The sequence below is a fragment of the Salmo trutta genome, chromosome 13 (assembly GCF_901001165.1).
Source record: "Salmo trutta chromosome 13, fSalTru1.1, whole genome shotgun sequence".
Taxonomy (NCBI): Eukaryota; Metazoa; Chordata; class Actinopteri; order Salmoniformes; family Salmonidae; genus Salmo; species Salmo trutta.
This window is the reverse complement of record NC_042969.1, coordinates 9,403,186-9,430,645: the sequence shown is the minus strand read 5'-3', so window position 1 is coordinate 9,430,645 and position 27,460 is coordinate 9,403,186. Positions and strand designations below refer to the sequence as shown.

Genomic DNA, 27,460 nt, shown 5'->3' with positions numbered 1-27,460 from the left:
CAAAATTGAAAGCCTCTTTTGTTGTTGTGTCTTGTGGTTTCTTTCACCAGAGAGGATAACTGCATCATTTCAAAAAATCAAACCTCCTAAACTAAGTGTCCTTTACTCTAACAACCTAATGTTGTTGATTATTACACACTTATTTGCATCTTTCAGTGTTACTCTTTCATTTCAATATTCCATCCTTTATGACAACTTCCTCTCCATAGCCAAACCAGCAGGGCATGTTTCATATAACACCAGAAAAGGCTGTATAAAGTTTTACACAGCCTGCTTTTATCAGTAAAGTGAGAGTTACTACCGCATATACAATTTAGTGCAACAATGGTTTTTGTGAGACTGCTTGGATGCTATTGATGTAATGATTAGCCTAACTCAACACATTTTCTGTGAAACGAGGCCCAGGTGGGAGGTTTTCTGAACAGTTTGTTCTAAAACGCTAGACCTTGTCGGTAGAAGTGTCGGTGATGTCTGTGAACCATGCCCACCCATAAACTGGACAGTCGTCAACATCCAATAACGTCCATGTCAAGTCAAAACAAAAAGGTCCTATCTGAAGGCACAAAACACTGCTAATCTAGATAGATCTCTTGGGTGGGGCATATATAACTGCATTTCTCTTGTATGTAAAGGAGCTTCACTCTCTCTACTTCACATAGATCACAGATGGTTGTCCACACCCAGGAAGTAGTACTTTTCCACTGTTCAGTGTTCCCATGTTGTACTGTTTACAAAAATCCCATACAACGCATCAGTCATTGATATCAAGAGAATCTGGAGAACCTTCCTAGTTCAAAACAACTGCCAGCCACCCTTTCTGCGCAGAGATGGCATGTTTTTTCAGTTTCGAGAGCGTCTCACCTGGTTGAGATCCTGTCAACAGCAGGCAGTTGTCCAGGTGACGCCTACTCAACCCCCATTTCCTCTGCCCAGACCTTGGGCCTCTTTCATCCTGCTGTCTCCAATGCCATGAAGACGTGACTTGGCCCATTTTACAAAAATTCCTCATCCTTACTGTTTTCAAAACCATGCACTGTGTTTTGCTACAGGTGCTTAAAGAGGCTGAGTGTGTTTTGTTTTTTTACCTCTCCGCCAAAAATAGCCTTATCCGTTTCCAATAAAATGTCTCCACACAAAAACAAGTTTTGGAACAGGGCACCAAAATATTACTCTGCAATATGTCACATGTTATACGTTTCACTCTACCATTTTCTATTCATTCATTTTCCAGTTTCGTAAAGTGTATTGAAAGCAAAAAACGACATGGTCAGTTGTGATTTTGGATCCATTTACAGAATAAAAGGCCTATATAAAATACACGTTTTGTATACAATACCAGCATTCACCCAACCTCTTTAGCTGCCTTTGTGTAAATGAAACCTGTTAATAGATAAACACATAAACAAGTGGTTCACACTGAGAGAAGTATCGAAGACCTCGTTTAATTGTCGAATTTGTTCCAACACTCAATCTGTTGAGCGTGTGAGGAAACCCAAAACCTTATGTTACGGTTGAGTTTCTTTGTCCTCTGCCTCAACACTCAACGGGATCCGGCGTCTTTAGTGGCATGCATGAATTCAAAATACTTATGAATGACTCACAAATGTTTTGCACTGAAGATTTGCTTCGGTGGGAAGAAGTCAACACACATCAACGACAAACCAATCCATAGGTCTCACAGGAGATTGGGATCTTTACTGTTTTCTTTTCAACAGATATAATCTGTGAAAAAATGTTTTAGGCTTTTATCTTGTCCTGATCTAAATGATTAAGAATAGGATCACAATAATACTAAATCCAAATGTATTTATGTTTATCAAACCAAATGGATTTATTGTAGTATTACAAGTTTGGGCTCTCCTGAAGGTTTATGTAGCTATTTACCAAGGGAATATGTACAGTGAGCATGTTGTCACCAACCCAGAGAAATAAGTAGCATTCGTTTTCAGTGGGTTTTTTTTAACACACAAAGACAAGCTAGCCTACTGTATCATATGATATTTGACGTAAAAGAGAATCTGACATGTGGAATGGAGGAGCCACCTTGTGGTAGGGACATTAGTTTTTTGTGGCATCAGTCCAGAGTTACCTGATCGTGCTGACACAAGTACTCTTATGATTCAGAGGGCACCTGGAAGAAAAAGTGTTGATTGAGTGCAGCGGCCATGTATCGCCTGTATAAAGGGCTTTTGAGACAAGCCAGAGCAGACTTTGCTGCACAAACAAGACTTCAAACCACATGCATGAAAAGCCGCCATTCCTTGATACGGGTCAGTCACCTTAATGACTGCTCTGTTCGTATGGAGTCTTAGCAAAATACTTGAACCAGCATAAGGTTGCAACACCAATTATAACCATCACCATCACTTTTAAAAGGGAAGGACAGCTGACAAACCAACAATAACATTTAATTGATGTAGAAGAAATAAAAATGTAAAATCCTTAATAGGAATGAAGAATATATTAATGTAAACCCTTAAAAGGGGTCCCGTTCTTTTGACCCACGGCAACACTTTACATTCAGTTGGTCTTGTACCTAGTAGTGACATTGTTATTTTTACACAACAACACTGAATTAACATGTTGTAGATAGTATTTTTGGTTTGCATAGCAATGGCGTTGAGTGATTTCTGTAATTAGAGAAATATGCACAGATCCTTATTGCAAACACTACTTCATTACTGTGCAATAACAAAAGTAGTAATGCTATTGTAGTAGATAGTGTTACAACACAAGTATAAACGCAATTGTATGTCATGTAAAGTGTTACATACCATTACAAAACAGCAGTATCATACTACAGTAGATGTTCCAGTCTCTGCAAGTGTCACACGCAGACTTATTTCTAGGTTATTGGCAATGACTCCATCTAGCGGACGTAAACCAAAGTGTAGGTTCCCCCCTTTTGTCCCACCCCAGCCTTTGATTCGATTGGACGTATGATTTCCACAACTTCCATTTCAACTATCCCATTGGCTTACTGAATGTCACTTGCTTTTACGGAACAGAACAATAACATTCAGGGGGAAATGGCTGATGATAGCGTTCCAGATATAACCAGATTTCAAATGTATTTATTTGGTGAGCACGTCTGCACTGCCAAGTTGAATTTTAGTGAACTTCTAGTAATAACAGACATGTGTCTTTTGTTATATAGCTAGCTAGCTATAGCTGTCCCAAACACACCAAATGTATCTAGCTAGTTAACGTTAAGCTAGGTAATGCGCTTCTCGCGCCAATTCAACACACCGCTCTTTGTTTGCGTTTTAGCAAGCTAACAGGCTAACTAGATGAATTTGTTATCAATGATAATGTTACATTTCCGTTTTCAATTGTAGTACGCCAACAGCTATTTGTTTCGAGTTTGCTAACCTATGTGTTGTCAACTTAAGGTTGTACACTCAAATCGGACAAAAAGGAGTTCAAAGTTGAGGAGGACGATGATGCGGATCATCAGCTGTCACTCAAAGCAGTAAGATCATCACTATGCCAATTCTGAGCTTGTGTTAGACGAGAGCAGCATTTTCCAAACTCGGTGCACGTTTTTTTTGCCCTAACACTACACAGCTGATTCAAATGATCAAAGCTTAATGGTTAGTTGATTATTTGAATCAGCTGTGTAGTGCTAGGGCAACAAAAAAAACTAAACGTGCACCCAGTGGGGCCCCGAAGACCGAGTTTGAGAAACCCTGGACTAGAGAATATCATAACATTGTACTTTGCCAAAGGTTAATTATTTCGTTTTAAAACAATCAAAAAAATGTCCTGACAAACGATGCATGCATTAAAAAAGTCCATCGGAATTAGGTCTTGAGAACTGACACATTTCAGTTGTACTACACTGAGAGATTTTCTGTAACTGGAATGTTTTTATATATTCTTCATCAATTCCTTTTATTTGTACACTTTCTGCAGTATATTTATCTTTGCACCTGTTAGAGAAAAATGTAAGATATACAATGACAACTTTTATTTTATGTCATTGCATATCCAGTCTATATTTCACCTGTTTCCTGTTTTGTTTACCGCCACAACACCAAGTTCACCTTTGTCAATATTAGAAATGTCAGAAAACGTGAATAATAATACAATGAATACAATATCTAGTCATAGTTCTTTGATGTGTATTTAAAGGAATAACATTTTAATCAACAATGTGTTTTCTTATACTTAGCGTACCTTTCCACCCATTGCAAATGACTCAGTCCCTATCCTCTAAATGGATATCATCATCGTAACGTTCTTTCAGTCACTCTCCCTTTTTGCCACCAAGCAAGAGATGATGATTGACAGAGAAATGTGGGAGACTGTAGGTTGTTGGCGTGTTCCAACGTGGTCGAAACATACAGTATCATATCTGTGAAACAGCTGTGTGTGTGTGTGTGTGTGTGTTGGTGTTGCAGGTGTGCCTGGGTGCTGAAGCAGAGGATAAGTTTCACACGGTGGAGATCGAGGGCGTCGCATACGACGGAAAGACCACCAAAATTCCACTGGCTGTGCTGAAGCCGTCTGTGCTGCCCTCTGTGAGTGTTTTAGAATGATGAATCGCCGTAGTTCTGCGCTGTTACTTACCTGAAGCTTCTTTTAACCCTGTCCGTTATTCCACTTTTATAATAGTGAAAAACACTCAACTCCATTACCATGCAATTACTAAGCAATTACTAAAATAACGTGTTGTTACTGTAGTAATTACAGTGTTACTACGACATAGGTCTACACAGATGCTACAGGTATGTTTGGCCATGATCCAAGCCACAACACTGAGCCACACAACCCATTTCCAGTGTATTGCACATGATTTTGCACACGCTATATTGGTGGCTCTAGAGACAGCTACTTACGCTTGTTAATGACTCTGAAGCAGACCATGAGCGGCTATGTCTCCATGATGTCAGGCTTGTTGCTCCTAAAGTAATCCAGTTTCCACCTATTAAATGGAAAATATGACTGCCTCCCTGATCCAGAGATCCAGAGAACACTGTCACCATTGCTTGATCTTTGGGGAATTAGGCTGGGTATCAGTATAAGCAATTTTGTGACAACTGCTGATGTAAAAAGGGCTTTATAAAATACATGTGATTGATTGTCTCTGTTTATGACCTCCATTGTTTAAACATGCTTGGCTTGTCGCCTTCTGCATAGCTCGGGCCAATGTTACAAGCTAGTGTGTATTTTGGTTCTGGTTCAGGGCTTGAAAACACTAGCTGTGAGTGGATAATTATGTTATTTATGGAAGTTATCACTACCTGCACACTTTTACAGTAGTTATTCTAACACATACATCTGTGTTTTGTTTGGTTGCTATCGCAACCAGAACAATGGCCTGGCAGTTTGGAATTCACATTCACAACTGTCTGGCAGCACCCTCTTCTTTAATGTTTTGCAAGCAGATACATCTGAATAGATGTTTTGATTTTGATAAGATAATGTAGTAATAGATAATTTGATAAGACACCTTTGCTTGCAGGTGTGTGGGATCCTCCCTCCCTTCCTCAGGTTGAATGTACATTCTGTAATAAATGTAATTTGTGACGTTGAACATCTATGGATTTTTTGTTGAATCGACTTGCTTATTTTATTCCTAATTTTGGCAGATGAGTTTAGGAGGGTTTGGGATCACCCCTCCAGTAACCTTCCGCCTCCAGTCTGGCTGTGGACCAGTGTACATCAGTGGACAGCATTTTATCAGTGAGTGACTTCATTTGCAGTCTGCTGATTTAGTTGTTTGTATACTCTCTTTGGGCTAGATATAAGGTGACATTTTGACAGTACAAGACAGCAGCAGCAGCATTGAGATTAGGTGTAACCTAATCTCAATTTGTAGATGTGAAGGACTCTGATGACGAAGAAGAGGAAAACAGCTCGTCACCTGTGACGAGGTCGTCAAGCTTGACATCAGGGAAGCGTCCAGCTCCGGTATGTTCCTCCTGCTGTTTACTTAGCTCATTATTGGATTGGATTCAACTGCATACATTTAGGTCCGAAATGATTGGCACCCTTGATAAAGATGAGCGAAAACAGACTCAAAAATAAAGAATACAAATACTGAGCTATACAAATACTGTATTCTTAAAAGCAACTATTGGAAATTATGTTCTTTTATTCTAATTTTCTGAGAAAGACAACAAATAATAATAAATAAAAAAATGTATAGGGGTCAAAATGATTTGCACCTTTGTTTTCAATACCTTTCAATACTTCACATTGCGAGGATAATATCACTGAGCCTTTTTGTAAAATGTTTTATGAGATTGGAGAACATATTGGGAACAATTGTAGAGCATTCCTCCACACAGAATCTTTCCAGATCCTTGATCAAGTTCATGATGCCGTTAACCTTAACAAGGGCCCCAGGACCAGTGGAAGAAAAATAGCCCCATAACATCAAAGATCCACCACCATATTTTACAGTAAGTATGGGGTGCTTTTCTGCATATGCATCGTTTTTTCAATGTCAAATCCACCAATGATGTGCGTGGCCAAAGAGCACTATTTTCATGTTATCTGACCATAGCACCGGTTCCAATCCAAGTGTCAATGCCATTTAGCAAACTCCAGACATTTACACCAAATCAATAAACTTTTTCGCATACACATGTTTAGCAGATGTTATTGTGGGTGTAGCGTAATGCTTGTGTTCCTAGCTCCAACAGTGCAGTAATATCTAACAATACACAACAATACACACAAATCTAAAAGTAAAACAATGGAATTAAGACATTTAAAAATATTAGGATGAGCAATGTCTATGTCCGGAGTATAAATATATACAGTATATATGTGATGGGATGTATAGACATTATGGACAGTGTGGATAGGATATATAGTATATCTGTAGAATACGTGGATATAATAGTATACAGCAATAGTTGAATAGGATGGACATGACTAGAATACAGTATATACATATGAAATGGGTAAAACAGTATGTAAACATTATTAAAGTGACCAGTGTTCCATACCTTTGTACGTTGGGCAGCAGCCTCTAATGGGCAGGGATGAGTAACCGGGTGGTAGCCGGCTAGTGACAGTGACTAAGTTCAGGGCAGGGTACTTTGTGGAGGCTGTCTAGTGATCCAATATGTTCTCCAATCTCAAAAAACATGTTAGAAAAAGGCTCAGTGCCGTTATCCTCTCAAGGTGAGGTATTGAAAGGTATAGAAAACAGAGGTGCCGATAATTTTGAACACTATCTTTTTGAGAGAAAAAATATTACTTTAATCTCTTTCTCTGAGCAATTGTATAAAAAAATATAATTTCCAAATTTTTTGGAGCATACAATAATAGCTCAGTATTTGTATTCTTTATTTTGTAGTCTTTTTTTGCTAATCTTTATCAAGGGTGCCAATAATTTTTATCCGGACTGTACATACCATATTCGTCAGCAGGCCTTATTTATTACCAATAGTTAGAAAATATTGTATCCCTTTGCAGAAGAAAATGAAAATGGAGTCAAATGATGATGATGATAGCGATGAAGATGACGACGACGACGATGATGAGTATGAATCTTCTTTTTTGTATTTTAGGTTTGTTGGTGTGTGTCTTGCGTCATGTGTCTGTCGGACTACCATTAGATAATGTGACGTACATTTTCGGGTTCTATTCATTTGTAGTGATGATGATGACGATAGTGATGAAGATGAGAGTGATGTGAAAGTACAGAAGGTCCCAGTCAAACCAACCATAAAGAAAGTAAGTATTCTCTGTTCAACTAAAAACATGACACTGGGCATAGATGATGTATCTTGTATGTCCACTAGGTGTCAGGCTAGACAAGGACTTGTCCATGTAGCAGAGCATGCCAATAGACCACGTTCACATAGGCAGCCCATTTCTGATATTTTTCCCACAAATTGGTCTTAAACCAATCACATCAGGTCTTTTCATATCAGATCTTTTTCAGGGCTGATCTGATCAATCTGATCTGATCTGGTTAAAAGACAAATTAGTGGGGGGAAAAAACATTTGAATTGGGCTGCCTGTCTCAAACGCAGCCTTAGATCCAAAAAGTACTATTATATTGATATTTTGCCCCGTGGGAATTGAACCCACAACCTGGTGTTGTAAGCGCTATGCTCTACCAACTGAGCCACACGGGACCATCTTAGAATGTTAGGATTGTGACATATTGTAGGCATATTATATTTGATATATATTTTTTTGTCTAACATCAGGTCTTATTTGTGTAGTGCATATCAGTGTCAAAGACAATTTTGTAAATGCTTCATTGTTATTGCGTGTTCTGTAAATTAGACATGTTTTTAGCTCTTTCATTTCTGCACCCGTTGACCTGCGGCCATTTTGCTCGAGACGGAGTGGAGGAAACTTTTTCATCTTGTTCCCTCTTGCACCCATCTGTTTTTTCGAGACTAAAGCACAGGGTCTGCCGGGTATAATGATGGGATTTCTCCTCTGTAATCTACCTGAGCACTCTGTGTTTCACCAGCACTGTGCAGAGCGAGACATACTATCGCAGTAAAGACAACTCGACAAACACAGCCTACAAGTCTAGGCATTGGGAATTCCTATTTCCTCCACCCCCCAACCCCGTCTCCTCGATAAGGCACCTAGGTCTACATGTCCTGTCCCTCAGTCCTCCCACATTTCTCTTTCGTTGCTCTGTTTATCCTCTCTTTCTGTCTGATACCCCCTTCTCTTGTTCAACAGTCCGTCATTGCACCTGGCCTTTGTCTTTGAACAGTGTGCATGTTCGCATGTGCCTGTGTGTGTGTGCGTGTGTCTGTTTGTGATTTGAAAGGCAGCGTCCAAGTCTTAACTGTGCCAGACCGCGAGAGATCAAAGCGGGGCAGATGCACATACCTGCGACATGAGCACTGATTCTAGCCCCAGAGCCAGACGACAGCTGAGCATTTCGGTCACCTGTTGATTTATTCTGCTACACACACAGCTCCTCGCCTTCATTAAATATTTATTTGTCTTTTCTTCTACTTCCTCTTCTTTTCTTTGCTCTCTGTCTCTTTGTCATGCTCATACTGTATTATAGTGATGAGAAGTGGCAGCATGGATATTAATATGCTTCCTGGGTTGAAACACAGAGGACAGAGAGCATACTAATTGCCCTCCTTTACTCCCCAACGACCTCCTTTACTGATCTGACTAAAGTAGTGTACAGACAGACGGACAGTGAGATAAATGCTGTTCAAACTGAAAAGTATTAAAAGTCCTATGGTCTATTTTGACAAAAGCAACACTTTTTTTGCAGTGTCAACATGTCCTCCCAAATGAAACGATTACTGTAATTGGACTTTCGATTGTGTATAGTGCTTCCTGCATCTCTCCCAACTAATGCTGTTGTCTCTCAGAGCCCGGAGCCTTTGGGGCAGAAGCCTAAAAGTGTGACATTGGCGCAGAATGGCTCACCAGGGAATCAAGGGAGACCATTGGCTAAACCTCAAACCAAGGTAGGTAAAGGTATTTTCACCTGTTTAGGCCTCTTTAGTCCAACATGAAGCCAGAGTAATTACTCACATCCAAATGAAGCACTGTTGGCTGCTCCCAAAAGTGGTATTTTCATTTGCCAGATAAAACGTAGAGTTTTCAATCTATGGGAAAAGGTAATGTGATTCCAAAATAGGCCTAGAGCTGAGGAGGCAATGAGAGTTTCCAAGGAGTTGTTTGTGGTTAGGCAATCCCAAAGCAGACAGTTTAAGGGGGAATTTGTGGTCTGGGCTTCAAAACAAACTCCTGGAAAACACATGTTCTCTGCCAGCCAGTTTAGAAAGACGATTCTTAAGGTCGGCGTTATGCTGCTGAACATGAAGAATTGCAGACATCTTTCGCCATATAGGAGTTGTGATGTGTAGCGAACAGACGCATCAGCTGTTTCCTTCCATGAAATTGTTCATGCGGGACAATGTAGAAAATCCTGCGTGCACTAGAGACATTTCTGTTGCCAGTCTTGTCACAAGAGACTAGATTACATTTTTCAATGGAAATAAAGCTTATTAAAAGCTGTACATTTTCATAGTAGTTACATTTGAATGTTCATGTCAAGACAAATATTTATAAGACTTGTCTGCTTATAAGACCACTGTCCCAGCGGTACTTGCCAGACTCTCAGCAAGCTGCATGGAATCAAAGCACAGCAAAGAATGTGATGAATCCAAATAGCAATTAGCTCTAGACCGGTACTTCATTTCTCAGGTGGAATGTCTTGGACGACAGCCTTACAAACCCAAGGTTTGAACTCTCTCTGTGTTAAACAAACACATCTGACCCCTGAACACGTTTCCCAGGACGGGGTTTAAGACCACGACCCCTCGGCCTGACCTACCGTTTTGGGTTGAAGACCACTTTGATGCTAAAATGTTCCTCCCCCCACCTCCCACCTTTGCAACCTTCTCATTTTCCACCCGTCCTTAAGAATGCCCTAATCAGCCCCCAACCCCGTAGCCCCCAAAATGACTCTAGCTTGATTTTAAACATTACCAGTGACGTGTCATTTCTCTCTTGTATTGACATAACAAATGCTAGCCTTTGATGAGCATTAATCAAGAAAGAAATGAACCATGTGAGAACCTCTTATTTCGTTTTTTCAAAACTTCATAGCAGTGTCTCAAAAAAGTCTAAATCTCCTTTTCTCTCAAACAATATGTAAGGTAAAATGCCTAAAACACTTCCTGTCATGACAAGAAATGATCAAAATCCTCCTAGAACATTGTTTCGGACTGAAAACTGTACCCTTTGTGTGTGATGTCAGACGCTAATGCACAATGAGGTGAGACTTGCTATGCTAATCACCCGGGGCATTGCGTAGCCCTCAGGGCAGCGTGCGGTGTGTGGTAGAGCGCGCTGGCTAATCTATTTAATTCTGTAATGGCCGCTGTTCAGCACGTTACGACAGCCGTTGTTAAAGTGCTAGCGGGGATTAACCAGCAGGCTAACCGCTGAAACCTGCCAGTTTAACTCCCCAGTTCCACCCTACCTAATCCTAACCCCGACCCCCCTCCCTCAGCCACCCCTCCCTCCCTCTCAAACAGCCTCCTCACACCCCTCGCTTCCTGTACACACCTTCTCCCAATTGCTCTCATTACGGGTGTTTGATGTCTGGGGCAGCAGGCAGGTTGCTCCCAGATGCCCCTGAGGTTGGAGGAAGCAGGCGTTTTCTTAGTGCAGGTGACTGGTCATTAGGGTGGCTCGTCAGATCCTTTGCCAGTGCCTCTCTCACCATATTTCTAAACTCTTTGCCCCGTCATCTACGGTTTTTGGTGGAGCGAAATGGGTCGATATGACTGCCGTTCAAGTTTGTCGGTCTGAATTTTATAGTCGGTAGTGTGTTAGTACTTTTTGACTGATGGAAGTGGAAGCAGGCTGCCTGTTCTGTGGTGATGCCTCCGAGCATGCGCCACGGTCGTAAAGCTGTAAGATGCTCTGCCTGTGATCCTCCTTAGAAGAAGTAAATCTTCACTATTGGCAAAACACGGACACCCAGTTCAATGTGCACTAGTGGTGTTAACCTTAACATTAAGAAAAATCCCTAACCAAATGTTTTATTTTATATTTTCACAAAAACAATTATCACAGTACAGTTAGCACAAAACCTATAATTTTCTGTGTTAGAGCCTAACTAGACAATAGGCTATAAAGGCCTGGGGAAAGTTGTGTAAAGGTAGCCGGCTAGTGAGGCTGAACATCTCCGCTGTTTTGGTGCCCTGGCTACCACGCTGTGAACAGCATGAAGCGAACCCATGCACATGCACCGATACTGTGTGAGTCTCAAGTGTTGCATCTCGCTCATCTCATCAATATCCTATCCTATCCATTGATAGTAGGCCCTGCTTTACTGAAGTTGCGAGACATTGCAAGCCAAGAAATTGCGAGATATACAGTTGAAGTCGGAAGTTTACATACACTTATGTGGGAGTCATTAAAACTTGTTTTTCAACCACTCCACAAATTTCTTGTTAAGAAACTATAGTTTTGGCAAGTCGGTTAGGACTTCTACTTTGTGCATGACAAGTAATTTTTCCAACAATTGTTTACAGACAAATTATTTCACTTATAATTCACTGTATTACAATTCCAGTGGGTCAGAAGTGTACATACACTAAGTTGACTGTGCCTTTAAACAGCTTGGAAAATTCCAGAAAATTATGTCATGGCTTTAGAAGCTTCTGACAGGCTAATTGACATAATTTGAGTCAATTGGAGGTGTACCTGTGGATGTATTTCAAGGCCTACCTTCAAACTCATTGCCTCTTTGCTTGACATCATGGGAAAATCAAAAGAAATCAGCCAAGACCTCAGAAAAAAATGTGTAGACCTCCACAAGTCTGGTTCATCCTTGGGAGCAATTTCCAAATGCCTGAAGGTACCATGTTCATCTGTACAAACAATAGTACGCAAGTATAAACACCATGGGACCACGCAGCTGTCATACCGCTCAGGAAGAGACGCGTTCTGTCTCCTAGAGATAAACGTACTTTGGTGTGAAAAGTGCAAATCAATGTCAGAACAACAGCAAAGGACCTTGTGAAGATGCTGGAGAAAACGGGCACAAAAGTATCTATATCCACAGTAAAACAAGTCCTATATTGACATAACCTGAAAGGCCGCTCAGCAAGGAAGAAGCCACTGCTCCAAAACCAGCGTAAAAAAGCCAGACTACGGTTTGCAACTGCACATGGGGACAAAGATTGTGCTTTTTGGAGAAATGCCTGTGGTCTGATGAAATAAAAATAGAACTGTTTGGCCATAATGACCATCGTTATGTTTGGAGGAAAAAGGGGGAGGCTTGCAAGATGAAGAACACCATCCCAAACGTGAAGTACGGGGGTGGCAGCATCATGTTGTGGGGGTGCATTGCTGCAGGAGGGACTGGTGCACTTCCCAAAATCAGTCAGGAAGCTGAAGCTTGGTTGCAAATGGGTCTTCCAAATAGACAGTGACCCCAAGTGTAGTTCCAAAGTTGTGTCAAAATGGCTTAAGGACAACAAAGTCAAGGTATTGGAGTGGCCATCACAAAACCCTGACCTCAATCCCATAGAAAATTTGTTGGCAGAACTGAAAAAGCGCGTGCGAGCAAGGAGGCCTTACAAACCTGACTCTGTTACACCAGCTCTGTCAGAAGGAATGGGCCAAAATTCACCCAACTTATTGTGGGAAGCTTGTGGAAGGCTACCTGAAATGTTTGACCCAAGTTAAACAATTTAAAGGCAATGCTACCAAATACTAATTGAGTGTATGTAAACTTCTGACCCACTGGGAATGTGATGAAAGAAATAAAAGCTGAAATGAATCATTCTCTCTACTATTATTCTGACATTTCACATTCTTAAAATAAAGTGGTGATCCTAACTGACCAGAGACAGGGAATTTTTACTAGGATTGAATGTCAGGAATTGTGAAAAACTGAGTTTAAATGTATTTGGCTAAGGTGTATGTTAACTTCCGAATTCAACTGTCGCATTCCATTGCGAGATACAGCTTTTGATTGCCTATAAACTGTTACAGACCTATATCCATCCTGCCCTGCCTTTCTAAAATCTTCGAAAGAAGAGTTAACAAACAGATCACCGACCATTTCGAATCCCACCATACCTTCTCCACTATGCAATCTGGTTTACGAGCTGGTCATGGGTGCACCACGCTCAAGGTCCTAAACGATATCATAACCGCCATCGATAAAAGACAGTACTGTGCAGCCGTCTTCATCGACCTGGCCAAGGCTTTCGACTCTGTCAATCACCGCATTCTTATCGGCAGACTCAATAGCCTTGGTTTCTCAAATGACTGCCTCGCCTGGTACACCAGCTACTTCTCAGATAGAGTTCAGTGTGTCAAATCGGAGGGCCTGTTGTCCGGACATCTGGCAGTCTCTATGGGGGTGCCACAGGGTTCAGTTCTCGGGCTGACTCTTTTCTCTTTATACATCAATGATGTTGCTCTTGCTGCTGGTGATTCGCTGATCCACCTCTACGCAGATGACACCATTCTGTATGCATCTGGCCCTTCTTTTTACACTGAGTTAACAAACCTCCAAACGAACTTCAATGCCATACAACACTCCTTCTGTGGCCTCCAACTGCTTTTAAATGCTAGTAAAACTAAATGCATGCTCTTCAACCGATTGTTGCCCGCACCCGCCCGCCTGACTAGCATCACTACTCTGGACGGTTCTGAACATGTGGACAACTACAAATACCTAGGTGTCTGGTTAGACTGTAAACTCTCCTTCCAGACTCACATTAAGCATCTCCAATCCAAAATTAAATCTAGAATTGGCTTCCTATTTCGCCACAAAACCTCCTTCACTCATGCTGCCAAACATACCCTCGTAAAACTGACTACATTTTACATTACATTTTAGTCATTTAGCAGATGCTCTTATCCAGAGCGCCTTACAGTAGTGAGTGCATACATTTTTCATACTGGTCCCCCATGGGAATCCTACCGATCCTTGACTTCAGCGATGTCATTTACAAAATAACCTCCAACACTCTACTCAGCAAACTGGATGTAGTCTATCACAGGTCATCTATAAGTCTTTGCTAGGTAAAGCCCCGCTTTACCTCAGCTCCCTGGTCACCATAGCAACACCCACCCGTAGCATGCGCTCCAGCAGGTATATTTCACTGGTCATCCCCAAAGCCAACACTTCCTTTGGCTGCCTTTCCTTCCAGTTCTCTGCTGCCAATGACTGGAACGAATTGCAAAAATCACTGAAGCTGGAGTCTTATATCTCCCTCTCTAACTTTAAGCATCAGCTGTCAGAGAAGCTAACCGATCACTGTACCTGTACACAGCCCATCTGTAAATAGCACACCCAACTACCTAATCCCCATATTGTTATTTATCCTCTTGCTCTTTTGCACCCCAGTACCTCTACTTGCACATTATCATCTGCACATCTATCACTCCAGTGTTAATGCTAAATTGTAATTATTTCGCCTCCATGGCCTATTTATTGCCTTACCTCCCTACTCTTCTACAATTGTACACCCTGTACATATATTTTACTATTGTGTTATTAACTGTACGTTTGTTTATGTGTAACTCTGTGTTGTTGTTTTTGTCGCACTGCTTTGCTTTATCTTGGCCAGGTCGCAGTTGTAAATGAGAACTTGTTCTCAACTGGCCTACCTGGTTAAATAAAGGTGAAATAAAAATAAATAAAAAAGATAGGCCTAGTGCATGGTTCTGACTCATAGGTTTCTGCCTTTCCTCCAAATGTTGCAATTGTGATTTAGAGCAACACACTTTGGTGTTGTAATCATGAAAATAGAATGATTATTCTAATTCTATAGTTATAATATAATAGTGGGCACTTTGAGTACAGTGTTGTTTGACATGACAATGAATGAAAATGCCAGGGAGGAGTTATTGTGACAGGGTAGGAACAATTGCTAATTACATTGCTCTGACTCAGTACATTTATTAGCCAGCTAACTAGTGATTAGCATTAGCGGCTAACAAGATTTAGTCTGAACTTGCTAAGAAAATGCGAGCTAGCTGTTTGCAGATGTAAGAATCACAAACAAATAGTGTAACTATAGAACACTAGTGGATTTATATTAAGTAGCAAAGTGAAAACAGCATCGTTGTCATCAACATTGCTGCATTGACCATGCAGACTGAACTGCAGATGTCTAGTGGTCGAGGGACAACAAATGCGCTCCTTAAGTGACAGGGGGCAGGTCTAAGTCTGTGTGGGAAGCAGCATGGAGAGAGAGAGAGAGAGCGGAGAGAGATTACTCAAGTAGCGAAGTAAACGGTAACACTTTACTTGACACTCAGTGTCATAACACGTTATGAAATGGTCATAACCATGTCATAATGTTATAACAGCTGATATAACATGTCTTAATATGGTCATAACACTGTCATGACCCATATATTTACACCTGTTGTGACATATATTGTGTTATTTTATGGCTGGTTATGACACCTACATAACAGTGTCAAAACCCATGTTTATTCAAAAAAATTTTTTTTCCCCCTACCAAGAAGTTTCCTTTCATTTGAAGGCTTGTTTCTTAAATCCTTTGTTGTTTTTTTCATCATATTTTAAATAACTTGTAGTAAATACACTTTATGACACTGTCAAGAAGCATTATGACCATAATCATATAAGCCATATAGACCTATCACATACATGCCCATATATCAGTCATCAGTCAAAAAGAGGGTGTCTTGTCCTGTTTCTGAAATCTGCTCCTGCTTTCATCCCAGTCATCAGCAGCAGAGCATTGGGGTAGGTGCATGTCTGACATCAATGTGTGCGCAATTACAATGATAATTTAATGTGTAATGGTTCAATGGAATGTTTTGCCTTGTGTGGTAGGTTTTGTGGGTTTTGACACTCTTATGTAGGTGTCATAACCAGCCATAAAATAACTACCATGCTAGGTTTTGTGGGTTTTTACGCTCCTATGGTTGTATCATAACCAGCTATAAAATAATGTCACAACAGGTCTAAATATATATGTCATGACAGTGTTATGACCATATTATAACAGGTTATGACAAGTTATGTCAGCTATTATGACATATAATGACATGATTATGATTGTGTCATAGCGTGTTATGACGCTGGGTGTCAATAAAAGTGTTACCAAGTAAACAATAAAAATGGACGTTACACACGGCATACCACATTTAACAAACTAAACATTGAAATGCAGTCGAGGAACCAATTATTTTTGAGTCGACTCTCAATCACTACTTCATCGTCATTAACAGTTGGAAAAATGTCAGGGAAAGGCAAGCAACCGCAGCGAAGTCCTGTATGACAATACTTTGAGACGTTAAATGAGAAGGAAATGCTAACTTTGTGAGGGGGAGTTGGAGGTACAGTAATGGTAGTGCAGGTGCAATGTTTAACAATCTGAAAGGGACGCACCATGAGACCCAAACCGTTTCTGGCAGCAGCATTGTGAATTCACATGGAATTTTATGATTAAAAAAAAAAGGTTTTTACTGAAAACCGGGGGAAAAAATGTGTTGTTTGAACATTGTCCATTTCACACATCCCTAATGTGCACCTGTGTCTTGCCTACCTGTTCACGATTGTTTTAATCCCATCGCAAATTTGCCAGGTTTTTCAATGGTTCTGCATTGTTCTATTTTAATTAAGTTGAGCTCTATTGTTTTATCAATAAAAACAGGACTTTTTTTGTCCTGGTCTTGAGAGTGGAAGTTTCTCAGCGAAACGTCTTTTGTCTCCTTACCTGGCCCCAAAGCCCTCCTACAAGACACCAAAGGAACAATTACTACCTCAGACATTCAGACTTAGCCGGCAGAAGTGTCATCGTGACCATGTATTTGTTGCGAAGACGAGCGAATCGGGGGCGAGCGATTACATCAAATGATAGTGTGCGAGTGATTAAGTCACATGTCCCGTGGCCTCTGTAATCGTTGTCTGGCGCAGATTAAACAGCTTGCTCAGCTCTGTCTGTTTATCAGCTGTTTCGGTTCCACAGCTGTCCTTTGGAAGTGGAGAGCCGCCCCCCAAATAATAAATACGCCGGCCATTTCTTGGCCAGGAGCCAGTGGCATGTGTTTTTTTTTCAAGTCGAAGGTGTGAGGGTGTGTGTGCATATGTGTGTTTGTGGGTGTACGCGTGTGCGTGTTTGCCCTCTTATTTGATACCTTTCATCTGTACGATGGAGGCCAAAAAAAGAGGTGCCTTTGTCCATCCCACAATCAAGATATCTGGTCTGTTATTATTTTGGGTAATGATCAGTTTACACAACTTTTAATATGTTCCAAATACAATGGAACGCATCTACTTTCAATATGTTTCAAATGCAATGGTTTGAATTAGCGACAAGCCTATTCTATTCTCACTGTCCGGGTCCACACGCTTGTTGTGGACGCACACAGCCTGATGTTTCCGTGGTGATTCTGAGTGACATGCCATTTGAATGTGCCAACTTTGAATATACTATCCTCATTTGCTCCCATCACCTCTTTAGTGTAGATGCCGCTATCTTTACATCCGTTATTGTATGTTGATATTTAACATTCAAAATAGCAAAGATTGTCTAAAAACCGTTTGACGTCACGCACCATCATTAACACTGTAACGTCAAAACACTAATACGCACAATCGGAGAGTTAATATGATGCTTTTCACAAATGTTGCACAGAAGTATTTTTGACAGGCGGCTTTGGATTGCGTGCGGGTCATTATTTTCACTGTACTATGGTGCTGGTACGGGTAAAAGTTTTTAAGGCAAGTGTCAAGTGTTCGCTATGAGCAAAAATATCACTCCTTGGTCATAAAAAACGGAATGTTTTCTTATTGTTAGTTCCTCAGTCGCATGACAGAAAGTCTCTCCAAGAAGGTCCCTTTCCCCTAGTTTTAACACAGCTCCGTCCATCAATGAAACCCTGCAATCACAGTGGATTCTAGCCGGGCCTGCATGTAGCAACAGGCTCCCTGCTTGTATAACGCGCAGCCACGGCGTATGGCTTGTCAAATTGTATCACACTCACACACTCCTAATTGATGACTTCTGGGGCCTTGTCCGCCCAGCTCTGGACACACCTGTAGCCCTGTTAACGCCATGTTCGCAGAGGACTCTCTGAGGCTCACACACACTGTATGCATGCCTACATACACGCACAGACAAACAAACAAAGGGCCTCTTTGTGCTGTAAAGGAAAACAATGACGATGGAACTCAAACGTTGTCAGTTTACATAACTGCTATGAGGGGGAAAAGTCTCTCATCACTATATAGAGCCTCTGGGTTCGTAATATTACTCAATATTACTTCTCGAAGTGTTCGTTGGTAGCTTTTCACTCTTAGCCATAGCGCAAAGCGTTTAGCGAAACGTGAGCAAGCGGCCGCTGCGTTTCCCATTGTAGAATGACCCCTTTTATAGTGTCAGTCTAGGGAAGTTAACTAATATTTTAGTTTTTTATGTTGCTCTGTTGCTCAACGCTAAAGTCTGGGTTTGCCCTCTTCTGCTTGGAAGCAATAAAAGGATCATTTTTACCCACCATATTTGTCAAAAGGTGCTGTAAATAGGGTAGAATTTGGTGTCCGTTTGCTTTAATCCCCTTCCAGCTGGTTGCTCAAGCCGTCCCTAATAGAGGAACCTCTCTCAGTCACACTAAATAGGTCAGGATAGGGGCTGTAGCCAGCATACTAAGCACAGGCTGGTCTTGGGCTCACAAGGCCAATTCACAAGCTACCACCAATCACATGGTTATGGGACAGTTGAAAATGGGCGAATGGCATAGATGCCACTCACAGATACATTGATTGGATGTACATGAAGTGTTTTGGCCAGTAGACAGTGATTTTCTTATGTTGTCATGGTGGGAAGAGGAACACACGAAAGACCTACAGTACCAGTCAAAAGTGTGGACACACCTACTCATTCAAGGATTTTTCTTTATTTGTACTATTTTCTACATTGTAGAATAATGAAAGACATCAAAACTATTAAATAACACATATGGAATCATGTAATAACCAAAAAAGTGTTAAACAAATCAAAATATATTTTAGATTTTAGATTCTTCAAGTAGCCACCCTTTGCCTTGATGACAGCTTTGCACACTCTTGGCATTCTCTGAACCATCTTCACCTGTAATGCTTTTCCAACTGTCTTGAAGGAGTTCCCACTGCACATGTTGGCTGCTTTTCCTTCACTCTGCGGTCCAGCTCATCCCAAACCATCTCAATTGGGTTGAGGTCAAGTGATTGTTGATGCCAGGTAATCTGATGCAACACTCCCATCACTCTCCTTCTTGGTCAAATAGCCCTTTCACATCCTGGAGGTGTGTTGGGTCATTGTCCTGTTGAAAAACAAATGATAGTCCTACTAAGAGCAAACCAGATGGGATGGAGTATCGCTGCAGAATGCTGTGGTAGCCATGCTGGTAAAGTGTGCCTTGAATTCAAAATAAATCACATAGTGTCACCAGCAAAGCACTCACACACCATCACACCTCCTCTGCCATGCTTTATGGTGGGAACTACACATGCAGAGATCATCCGTTCACCTACTCTGCGTCTCACAAAGACACGGCGGTTGGAACCAAAAATCTCAAATTTGGACTCATCAGACCAAAGGACAGATTTCCACCGGTCTAATGTCCATTGCTCGTGTTTCTTGGCCCAAGCAAGTCTCTTCTTATTATTGGTGTCCTTTAGTCGGGGTTTCTTTGCAGCAATTCGACCATGAAGGCCTGATTCATGCAGTCTCCTCTGAACAGTTGATGTTGAGATGTGTCTATTACTTGAACTCTGTGAAGCATTTATTTGGGCTGCAATTTCTGAGTCTGGTAACTAATGAACTTATCCTCTGCAGCAGATGTAACTCTGGATCTTCCTTTCCTGTGGTGGTCCTCATGAGAGCCAGTTTCATCATAGTGCTTGATGGTTTTTGCGATTGCACTTGAAGAAACTTTCAAAGTTCTTGAGATTTTCCAGATTGACTGACCTTGTCTTAAAGTAATGATGGACTGTCATTTCTCTGCTTATTTGAGCTGTTCTTGCCATAATATGGACTTTGTATTTTACCAAATAGGGATATCTCCTGAATACCACACCTACCTTTTCACAACACAACTGAATGGCTCAAACGCATTAAGGAAAGAAATTCCACAAATTAACAAGCCACACCTGTTAATTGAAATGCATTCCTCATGAAGCTGGTTGAGAGAATGCCAAGAATGTGCAAAGCTGTCATCAAGGGAAAGGATGTTTAAAACTTTTTGGGTTACTACATGATTCCATGTGTTATTTCATAGTTTTGATGTCTTCACTGTTATACAACCATTATATAATCCATTCAATGGAGAAAATAGTAAAAATAAAGAAAAACCCTTTAATGAGTAGGTGTGTCCAAACTTTTGACTGGTACTGTATGTAGCCTATGTAGAAACTAGTGAATATTGACACCAATCTAAGCCTAAGTTTCAACTTTTCAGTTAGGCTAGTTAGTTACTGGAACAAGCACACCACTGAATGATACTTTGAATGATGTTGATCTTGTTTGACTTGCAGACACCAGTGGGAGGAAAAGACAAGAGTCAGAAGGGAAAGTCTGGAGCTGGCCCATCCAATGTTCTCACCGTGCCTGAAATCAAGAGCAAGCTAGCATCGTTAGCCAAAGAGGTAACACATTCATTTTAGGGTTGGGCGGTATAATGTATTTTACTATGGACTGGTATTGATGCACGGACTAGTTTTTTTTTTTTTTTCCTTACCTTCTATAACTGTATTTCAATGTTTGGTTTGTTAAATGTAATACATCACACTGTTTGTATAGTTTATTCCTCTACTTGAATTGTCTTTCTCTCTCTCAACACCCCCCCCCCCCCCCCCAAATGACCTCGACCACAAGGTCACTTGGCGACCGTTCACTCTTCAGTGTGCATGGTCAATGCAACAATATGTTGATGACAACAATGCTGCTTTCTACTTTGCTTCTTAACCCTATCAGCCCCGAGACCCCAGGAAACATCTGCTTTTCATTTATGTGACTTTCATTTATCTGCATGTCCAGCCCTTATATTTAGCCTCACAATGAAGTGTTTCACCATTTTCTTTTCAGGACAACCAGGGCTACAGGTAGAACACAAAACAATTTGACATAAACAGTCAATAAATGTCAATAAAAAAAAAAGGTCAGCCAAAGCAAAAACCTGATTAAAATGAATGTATATGAATGCTGTAAGTACAGAATAGTATTTATTTTTTATTACTTTTTTTGCTCACTGGGAAATTAATATCCAACGAGTCAGTGACAACTGTGTGGAGTTTGTGAAAGCAACTATGTGAGCTTATTACAGTATTATAGACCCTGACCTTCTAATGACTCTTGTGTGTCTTGTGAGCGAAACAGAGCAAAACATTTGCGGGTTCGTGACAGTCTCAGCTTTTCATAAATAGCTTTTAATAGTTTGTAGCTCAAACCATTTGGACTCTACAGACGTTTTTGTACAAAAGACCCGGCCCCAGGCCCCTTCGGGATCCACCCTTGTCTCACAAACACTGCTTAAGCTCAGCCCCCGTTAATCACATAGACGAATTGTTGGTATCTATGGATGCAAAAGAAATCGACGAATACAATGGTACAACTCGGAAGTCTTTAGCTCAAACACACTATGTTTAAAAGGGGTTAGAAGTCCAAAACGTGCCAGCCATATGGTGGGCCTCATTGAGTTAATATAAATCTGTTTTATATAAAGAGTTTTATATATTTACACTATTAGTTTGTGTATCTTACTGTCTACAAACCGCCAGTTTGTCTTTTCTTAGCAGGTTGTGGCTAAAATAAAATGCTAATCGCTAGTTAGCTGGCTAGCTAGCTAGCTAATAAATGTAATCAGTCAGAGCAAACGTAGCTCGCTAATACAGCCTAATACCAGTGCCGGAATAGGCGTAAATTAGCATGTTGTTTGTGCAACAGTATCTTCTAAATCAGAGGACTATGTTAGCTATGAAGTAAGAGAAAATATTTAATGTAGCCAAAGACTATAGGGTCCCACTCTCCTGGGAAACACTGACCAATACTTTTGTTCCTACCCTGTCACAATAACGCCTCCGTAGAGGTCCTATTAGTGTTCTAATTCTATGAACAGCTCCCTGGCTTTTTCATTCGTTGTCATGTCAAACACTGTATTCAAAGTGCCCGCAATTACATTCTAACAATAGAATTAGAATAATCATTCTATTTTCAAGAATTTGAAAAAAAAGAGTTTAGATCTAAATCGCAAGTCAAATCGCAATTTCTGGTTAAAAAAATATATCGATTTTGCCCATATTGTGCAGCCCAAAGTAGCTGTGTGGAAATGATCTGAAATGAGATCAACTTTTGGTTGAAGTTTGATTGAACAATATAAAACATATAGAATGGAGAAAGCCCCATTGAAATCAGTTAGAATGTATGTGTTGACATCCTAGGGTCATGCACAACTCATAAAGTCAATTTAGAACGTATTATTAAAAAACAAAAATGTGAAAAATACAGTGGCTTGCGAAAGTATTCACCCCCATGGAATTTTTCCTATTTTGACCCCCCCTGGCATTACAACCTGGAATGAAAATAGATTTTTGGGGGGGGGTTTATCATTTGATTTACACAACATGCCTACCACTTTGAAAATGCTAAATATTTTTTATTGTGAAACAAACAAGAAATAAGACAAACATCCGTGGGATGTTCAAAGTTTTGGATATTTTTTTATAACCCAACCCTGATCTATACTTCTCCACAACTTTGTCCCTGTCCTGTTTGGAGAGCTCCTTGGTCTTCATGGTGCTGCTTGCTTGGTGGTGCCCCTTGCTTAGTGGTGTTGCAGACTGGGGCCTTTCAGAACAGGTGTATATATACTGAGATAATGTGACAGATCATGTGACACTTATATTGCACACGGTTGGACTTTATTTAACTAATTATGAGACTTCTGAAGGTAATAGGTTGCAACAGATCTTATTTAGGGGCTTCATAGCAAAGGGGGTGAGTACATATGCACGCACCACTTTTCCGTTTAAATTTTTTTTGAAACAAGTAGTTTTTTTCATTTCACGTCACCAATTTGGACTATTTTGTGTATTTCCATTACATGAAATCCAAATAAAAATCAATTTCAATTACAGGTTGAAATGCAACAAAATAGGAAAAACACCAAGGGGGATGAATACTTTTGCAAGGCAGTGTATTGTGATATCATATTTTGGTCTTATCGACCAGCCATAAGTAATTTTCATGCTTCACAGTTAAAGCTTAGAGCGCCAAGTCTTTAGCAAAAGTCCACAGGTTATCTTGTGGTGATCTCTCCCTCTGCATGCTTCCATACATAACATGCCATAAACGCCAAAGTCTGCTTGGCATCAAAGATGTTCTCTGAAGATAATTCACATTGATGTCTTGTTTTTCCCACTGATTCCATTCAAAAAGGGCTGCAGCAAAGCCTCAGTGGAACACATGAAACACATCCTCCATAGTTGTGTGGGAATAACCTCTGACCTTGTCAATTGCCACCAGGCCTGAGGTGGGGGGTGACTGACCACTGGCGCACACACAGCCATGACATCATAGAGAGGCATTAGCTTCTCTCTTCCTCTTCCTCTCTTACAGTAACCTCTTCCAACTGTATTGGCAGAATCAGCTGCACAAGGCCCACCTCATATTTGCCTTGTGAATAATACAGAATTGTAGGTTGTACATGTTATTACACTATAATGTTGTTTTTCCCTCTAGTGTGATTAAACATTAGTTTGATTAAATGTCTCACCCAGATTAAAAACATATTTACTGGCTCTTTTCCAATCAGGGAAAACCTCTTCCGAAGAACGAGGCGAAGTTTGAAAACTTTGCCAAAAGTTCTTTCAGGATGTCAGATAAAAACGTAAGTATTCTTGTTGTCTTGATAGTGAAAGCATTTGCTGTAGCATCAGCATTGTAGTATGTATGTAGTTATTATAGAGTATTGACATGAATTGCTGAATAAAAAATCTGAAACATTGAAAATGTATAACACACAACTTAGAAACCAAAAATGTCCCAGTTATTTCAGATAGTTTTGTTGCAAAGTGTGTGCAGTGAACTATGTTCATCTTGGGTCCGCGCTCTCTTTTGGGATGGAATGGGAGTAGTAGACCTGCCAAGGCAAAGTCTTCCCCATTGATTTAATGTCGTAGTTCTCTCACAAGTGTGTCTTTTGTAGCCCTAATTAAGGGACTTGAGGTTTGTGAATGGTACCAGACTCTGTCATGTTCAAGGTCTTTGACCAACTGAAGGAATATTCCTCTAGATGAATCTAGGGCTACTCTACGTGATGCAGAAATGCAGGGACTTTATGTACATTGAAGATTGTTTTTACTCATGTCGATGCAGCACCCTAGCAGTATTTTACTTGGAGTATTTAAGTAAAGAGTCCTTTTATCTTGACCACATGGGGCCAAGATGGTGATGACACTGCATTCACTAATCACCATTTTATTCCAGTTTAGTTTCTGGGAAACTATTACAACTGAAATTGGAATGTTTTTGTCAAACAAGAAAAAGCCCTCTTAAATGGTTGGGTGTGTGCGCTTGAGAGTGTGTGTGCGTGCATGTTTGCGGTTGTATTTGCAAATGTGAGCATTCAAATGTGCGTGTGTGCGTGTGCGTGTGCGCGTGTGCTCGCAAGAGTGTGTGCACTAGGATGGGTCAGGTCACAGACCAGGCTGTCTTTTTATTGATGAGGAATCCTTTGAGATGAATCCAACAGCCTGACATATTAAGGCCTCCATTAAGAACATGCTGTCATCATCGGCAGTTGTTGTGCAGGTGAAAAGTCTTTAGACTGCAAGGTGCGGTCAGGGGAGGCTTGATCCCAATGTGTAGAAAACATCTGTGGAAGTGATTTGGTTCCGAAGCCAAAGACTCTGGGATGTGTCAGACTCGAGCACCTAGTCATTCTTTCTGGTATGTACTATTGCCCCCCACCCAACCCCTTGTACCCCTACATGCTGTCTCAATTCATTGTTCCCCAGGCATGGCAAGGCAAGGCAAGGCGCACAAAATACATTCTTTAGTAAAAATCATAGCTCTCTGCTATGCAGCATGTAATTTGCATGCATTATAATTAGTTTCTCTCCATTTCTCTCTTTCTCATACAGGTGGTTAAAGACCTCTGGAACTTTGTACAAACATTGAAAACAGAGAAGAAATAAGTCATTGCATTTCTTACAGTTATGTTTGATTTTTTTGTTTTCTCCTCTATGCTTTTCCCAAGAACATTGAAGCTCTTAATGTTTTAACCCATTACTTAGAGCATCAGTGAATACGTGTGTAACAATGTCCCCCCCTACTAAAGAAACGGTGTTAGCCTACTGTTGGTGTCCATCGGGGAGCCATAGGCCTTTGCACTATGGTGATGTTTTGCAAACTGTTTCTTATGTTCAATGAAGTCCCTGCTTATTAAAGGAATAGTTCATACATGATTTTCTAATTACGTCGGTTGTTGTCGATCGACCCAGTTTTAGGCGCATATGTGGGTTATTTAGTCATTTTCACCAGCATCTGGTTAGCTCAGAATGTTAGTATTCTTAGCATGTCCATTGGCATCAATTGTGGCAATGCTAGAATAAAAATACCAAAATTACCATATCACTCCAGAGATGATCATTAGTAATTGAGGGAATGATTTCATTACCGTCGCTTTGTAAAAATAACTGGGTTGCTCGACGAAAGCCTAGGTAAGTGGGAAATGATGTGTTTTTATCATGTACTTTGTTAACTGTACCTTTAATGATGACATTGTTATTTGTAAATAGTCCGTACAATTGAATGCGCTGTTATGGCATCTTCAAAATACTGTAGATCGGTTATCGAAACAAACTCCTCTGGTTCTGGCTTGTGTATTTTTGGTTTTAATGTTCGTTTTAACATTGCTCTCTAATTATGCATTGAGTTTTGTTTTATTTACACTTTTGTATACTGTAACACATTATGGAGGAGAATGGCAAATGTTTATTGAAGAGATTGCATCACTCATTGAGCAAAACTATCAATGAACCACACTCCATTGACCACAATTGGATTTAGGGTCTTAGCCAATTGAAGCTTACATTACAGTTAAAGAAGGATTTTTAAGCTTTGAGACAATTGAGACATGGATTGTGTATGTGTGCCATTCAGAGCATGAATGTAGTAGGTGACAAGAGCTCCAATTGGCTAAGATATACAGTTGAAGTCAAAAGTTTACATACACCTTAGCCAAATACATTTAAACTCAGTTTTTCACAATTCCTGACATTTAATCCTAGTACAAATTTCCTGTCTTAGGTCAGTTAGGATCACCACTTTATTTTAAGAATGTGAAATGTCAGAATAATAGTAGAGAGAATGATTCATTTCAGCTTTTATTTCTTTCATCACATTCCCAGTGGGTCAGAAGGTTACATACATTCAATTAGTATTTGGTAGCATTGCCTTTAAATTGTTTAACTTGGGTCAAACGTTTCGGGTAGCCTTCCACAAGCTTCCCACAATAAGTTGGGTGAATTTTGTCCCATTCCTCCTGACAGAGCTGGTGTAACTGAGTCAGGTTTGTAGGCCTCCTTGCTCACACTCTCTTTTTCTGTTCCGCCCACAAATGTTCTGTAGGATTGAGGTCAGGGCTTTGTGATGGCCACTCCAGTACCTTGACTTTGTTGTCCTTAAGCCATTTTGCCACAACTCTGGAAGTAGGCTTGTGGTCATTGTCCATTTGGAAGACCCATTTGCGAAGAAGCTTTAACTTCCTGACTGATGTCTTGAGATGTTGCTTCAATATATCCACATAACTTTCCGTCCTAATGATGCCATCAATTTTGTGAAGTGCACCAGTCCCTCCTGCAGCAAAGCACCCCCACAACATGATGCTGCCACCCCCGTGCTTCACGGTTGGAATGGTGTTCTTCGGCTTGCAAGCCTCCCCCTTTTTCCTCCAAACATAACGATGGTCATTATGGCCAAACAATTCTATTTTTGTTTCATCAGAC

The 27,460-nt window shown here is 40.6% G+C and overlaps 1 protein-coding gene across 2 annotated transcripts; it reads left to right on the top strand.

The window, feature by feature from the left end:
- The first annotated feature begins 2,947 nt into the window (after positions 1-2,947).
- LOC115205144 (nucleophosmin) lies at positions 2,948-26,383 on the top strand. Of its 2 annotated transcripts, none has more exons than XM_029770832.1 (11): positions 2,948-3,081; positions 3,393-3,472; positions 4,395-4,523; positions 5,595-5,688; positions 5,825-5,916; positions 7,435-7,502; positions 7,617-7,695; positions 9,327-9,425; positions 20,990-21,100; positions 24,265-24,339; positions 25,595-26,383. In XM_029770832.1, exons 1-11 carry the CDS (start codon positions 2,985-2,987, stop codon positions 25,646-25,648), a joined length of 978 nt encoding a protein of 325 aa, XP_029626692.1. In that variant the 5' UTR covers positions 2,948-2,984; the 3' UTR covers positions 25,649-26,383. The 2 variants fall into 2 exon arrangements, with proteins under 2 accessions (XP_029626692.1, XP_029626693.1); XM_029770833.1 differs by having other exon boundaries at positions 2,954-3,081; positions 4,404-4,523.
- The last annotated feature ends 1,077 nt before the right edge of the window (positions 26,384-27,460 follow it).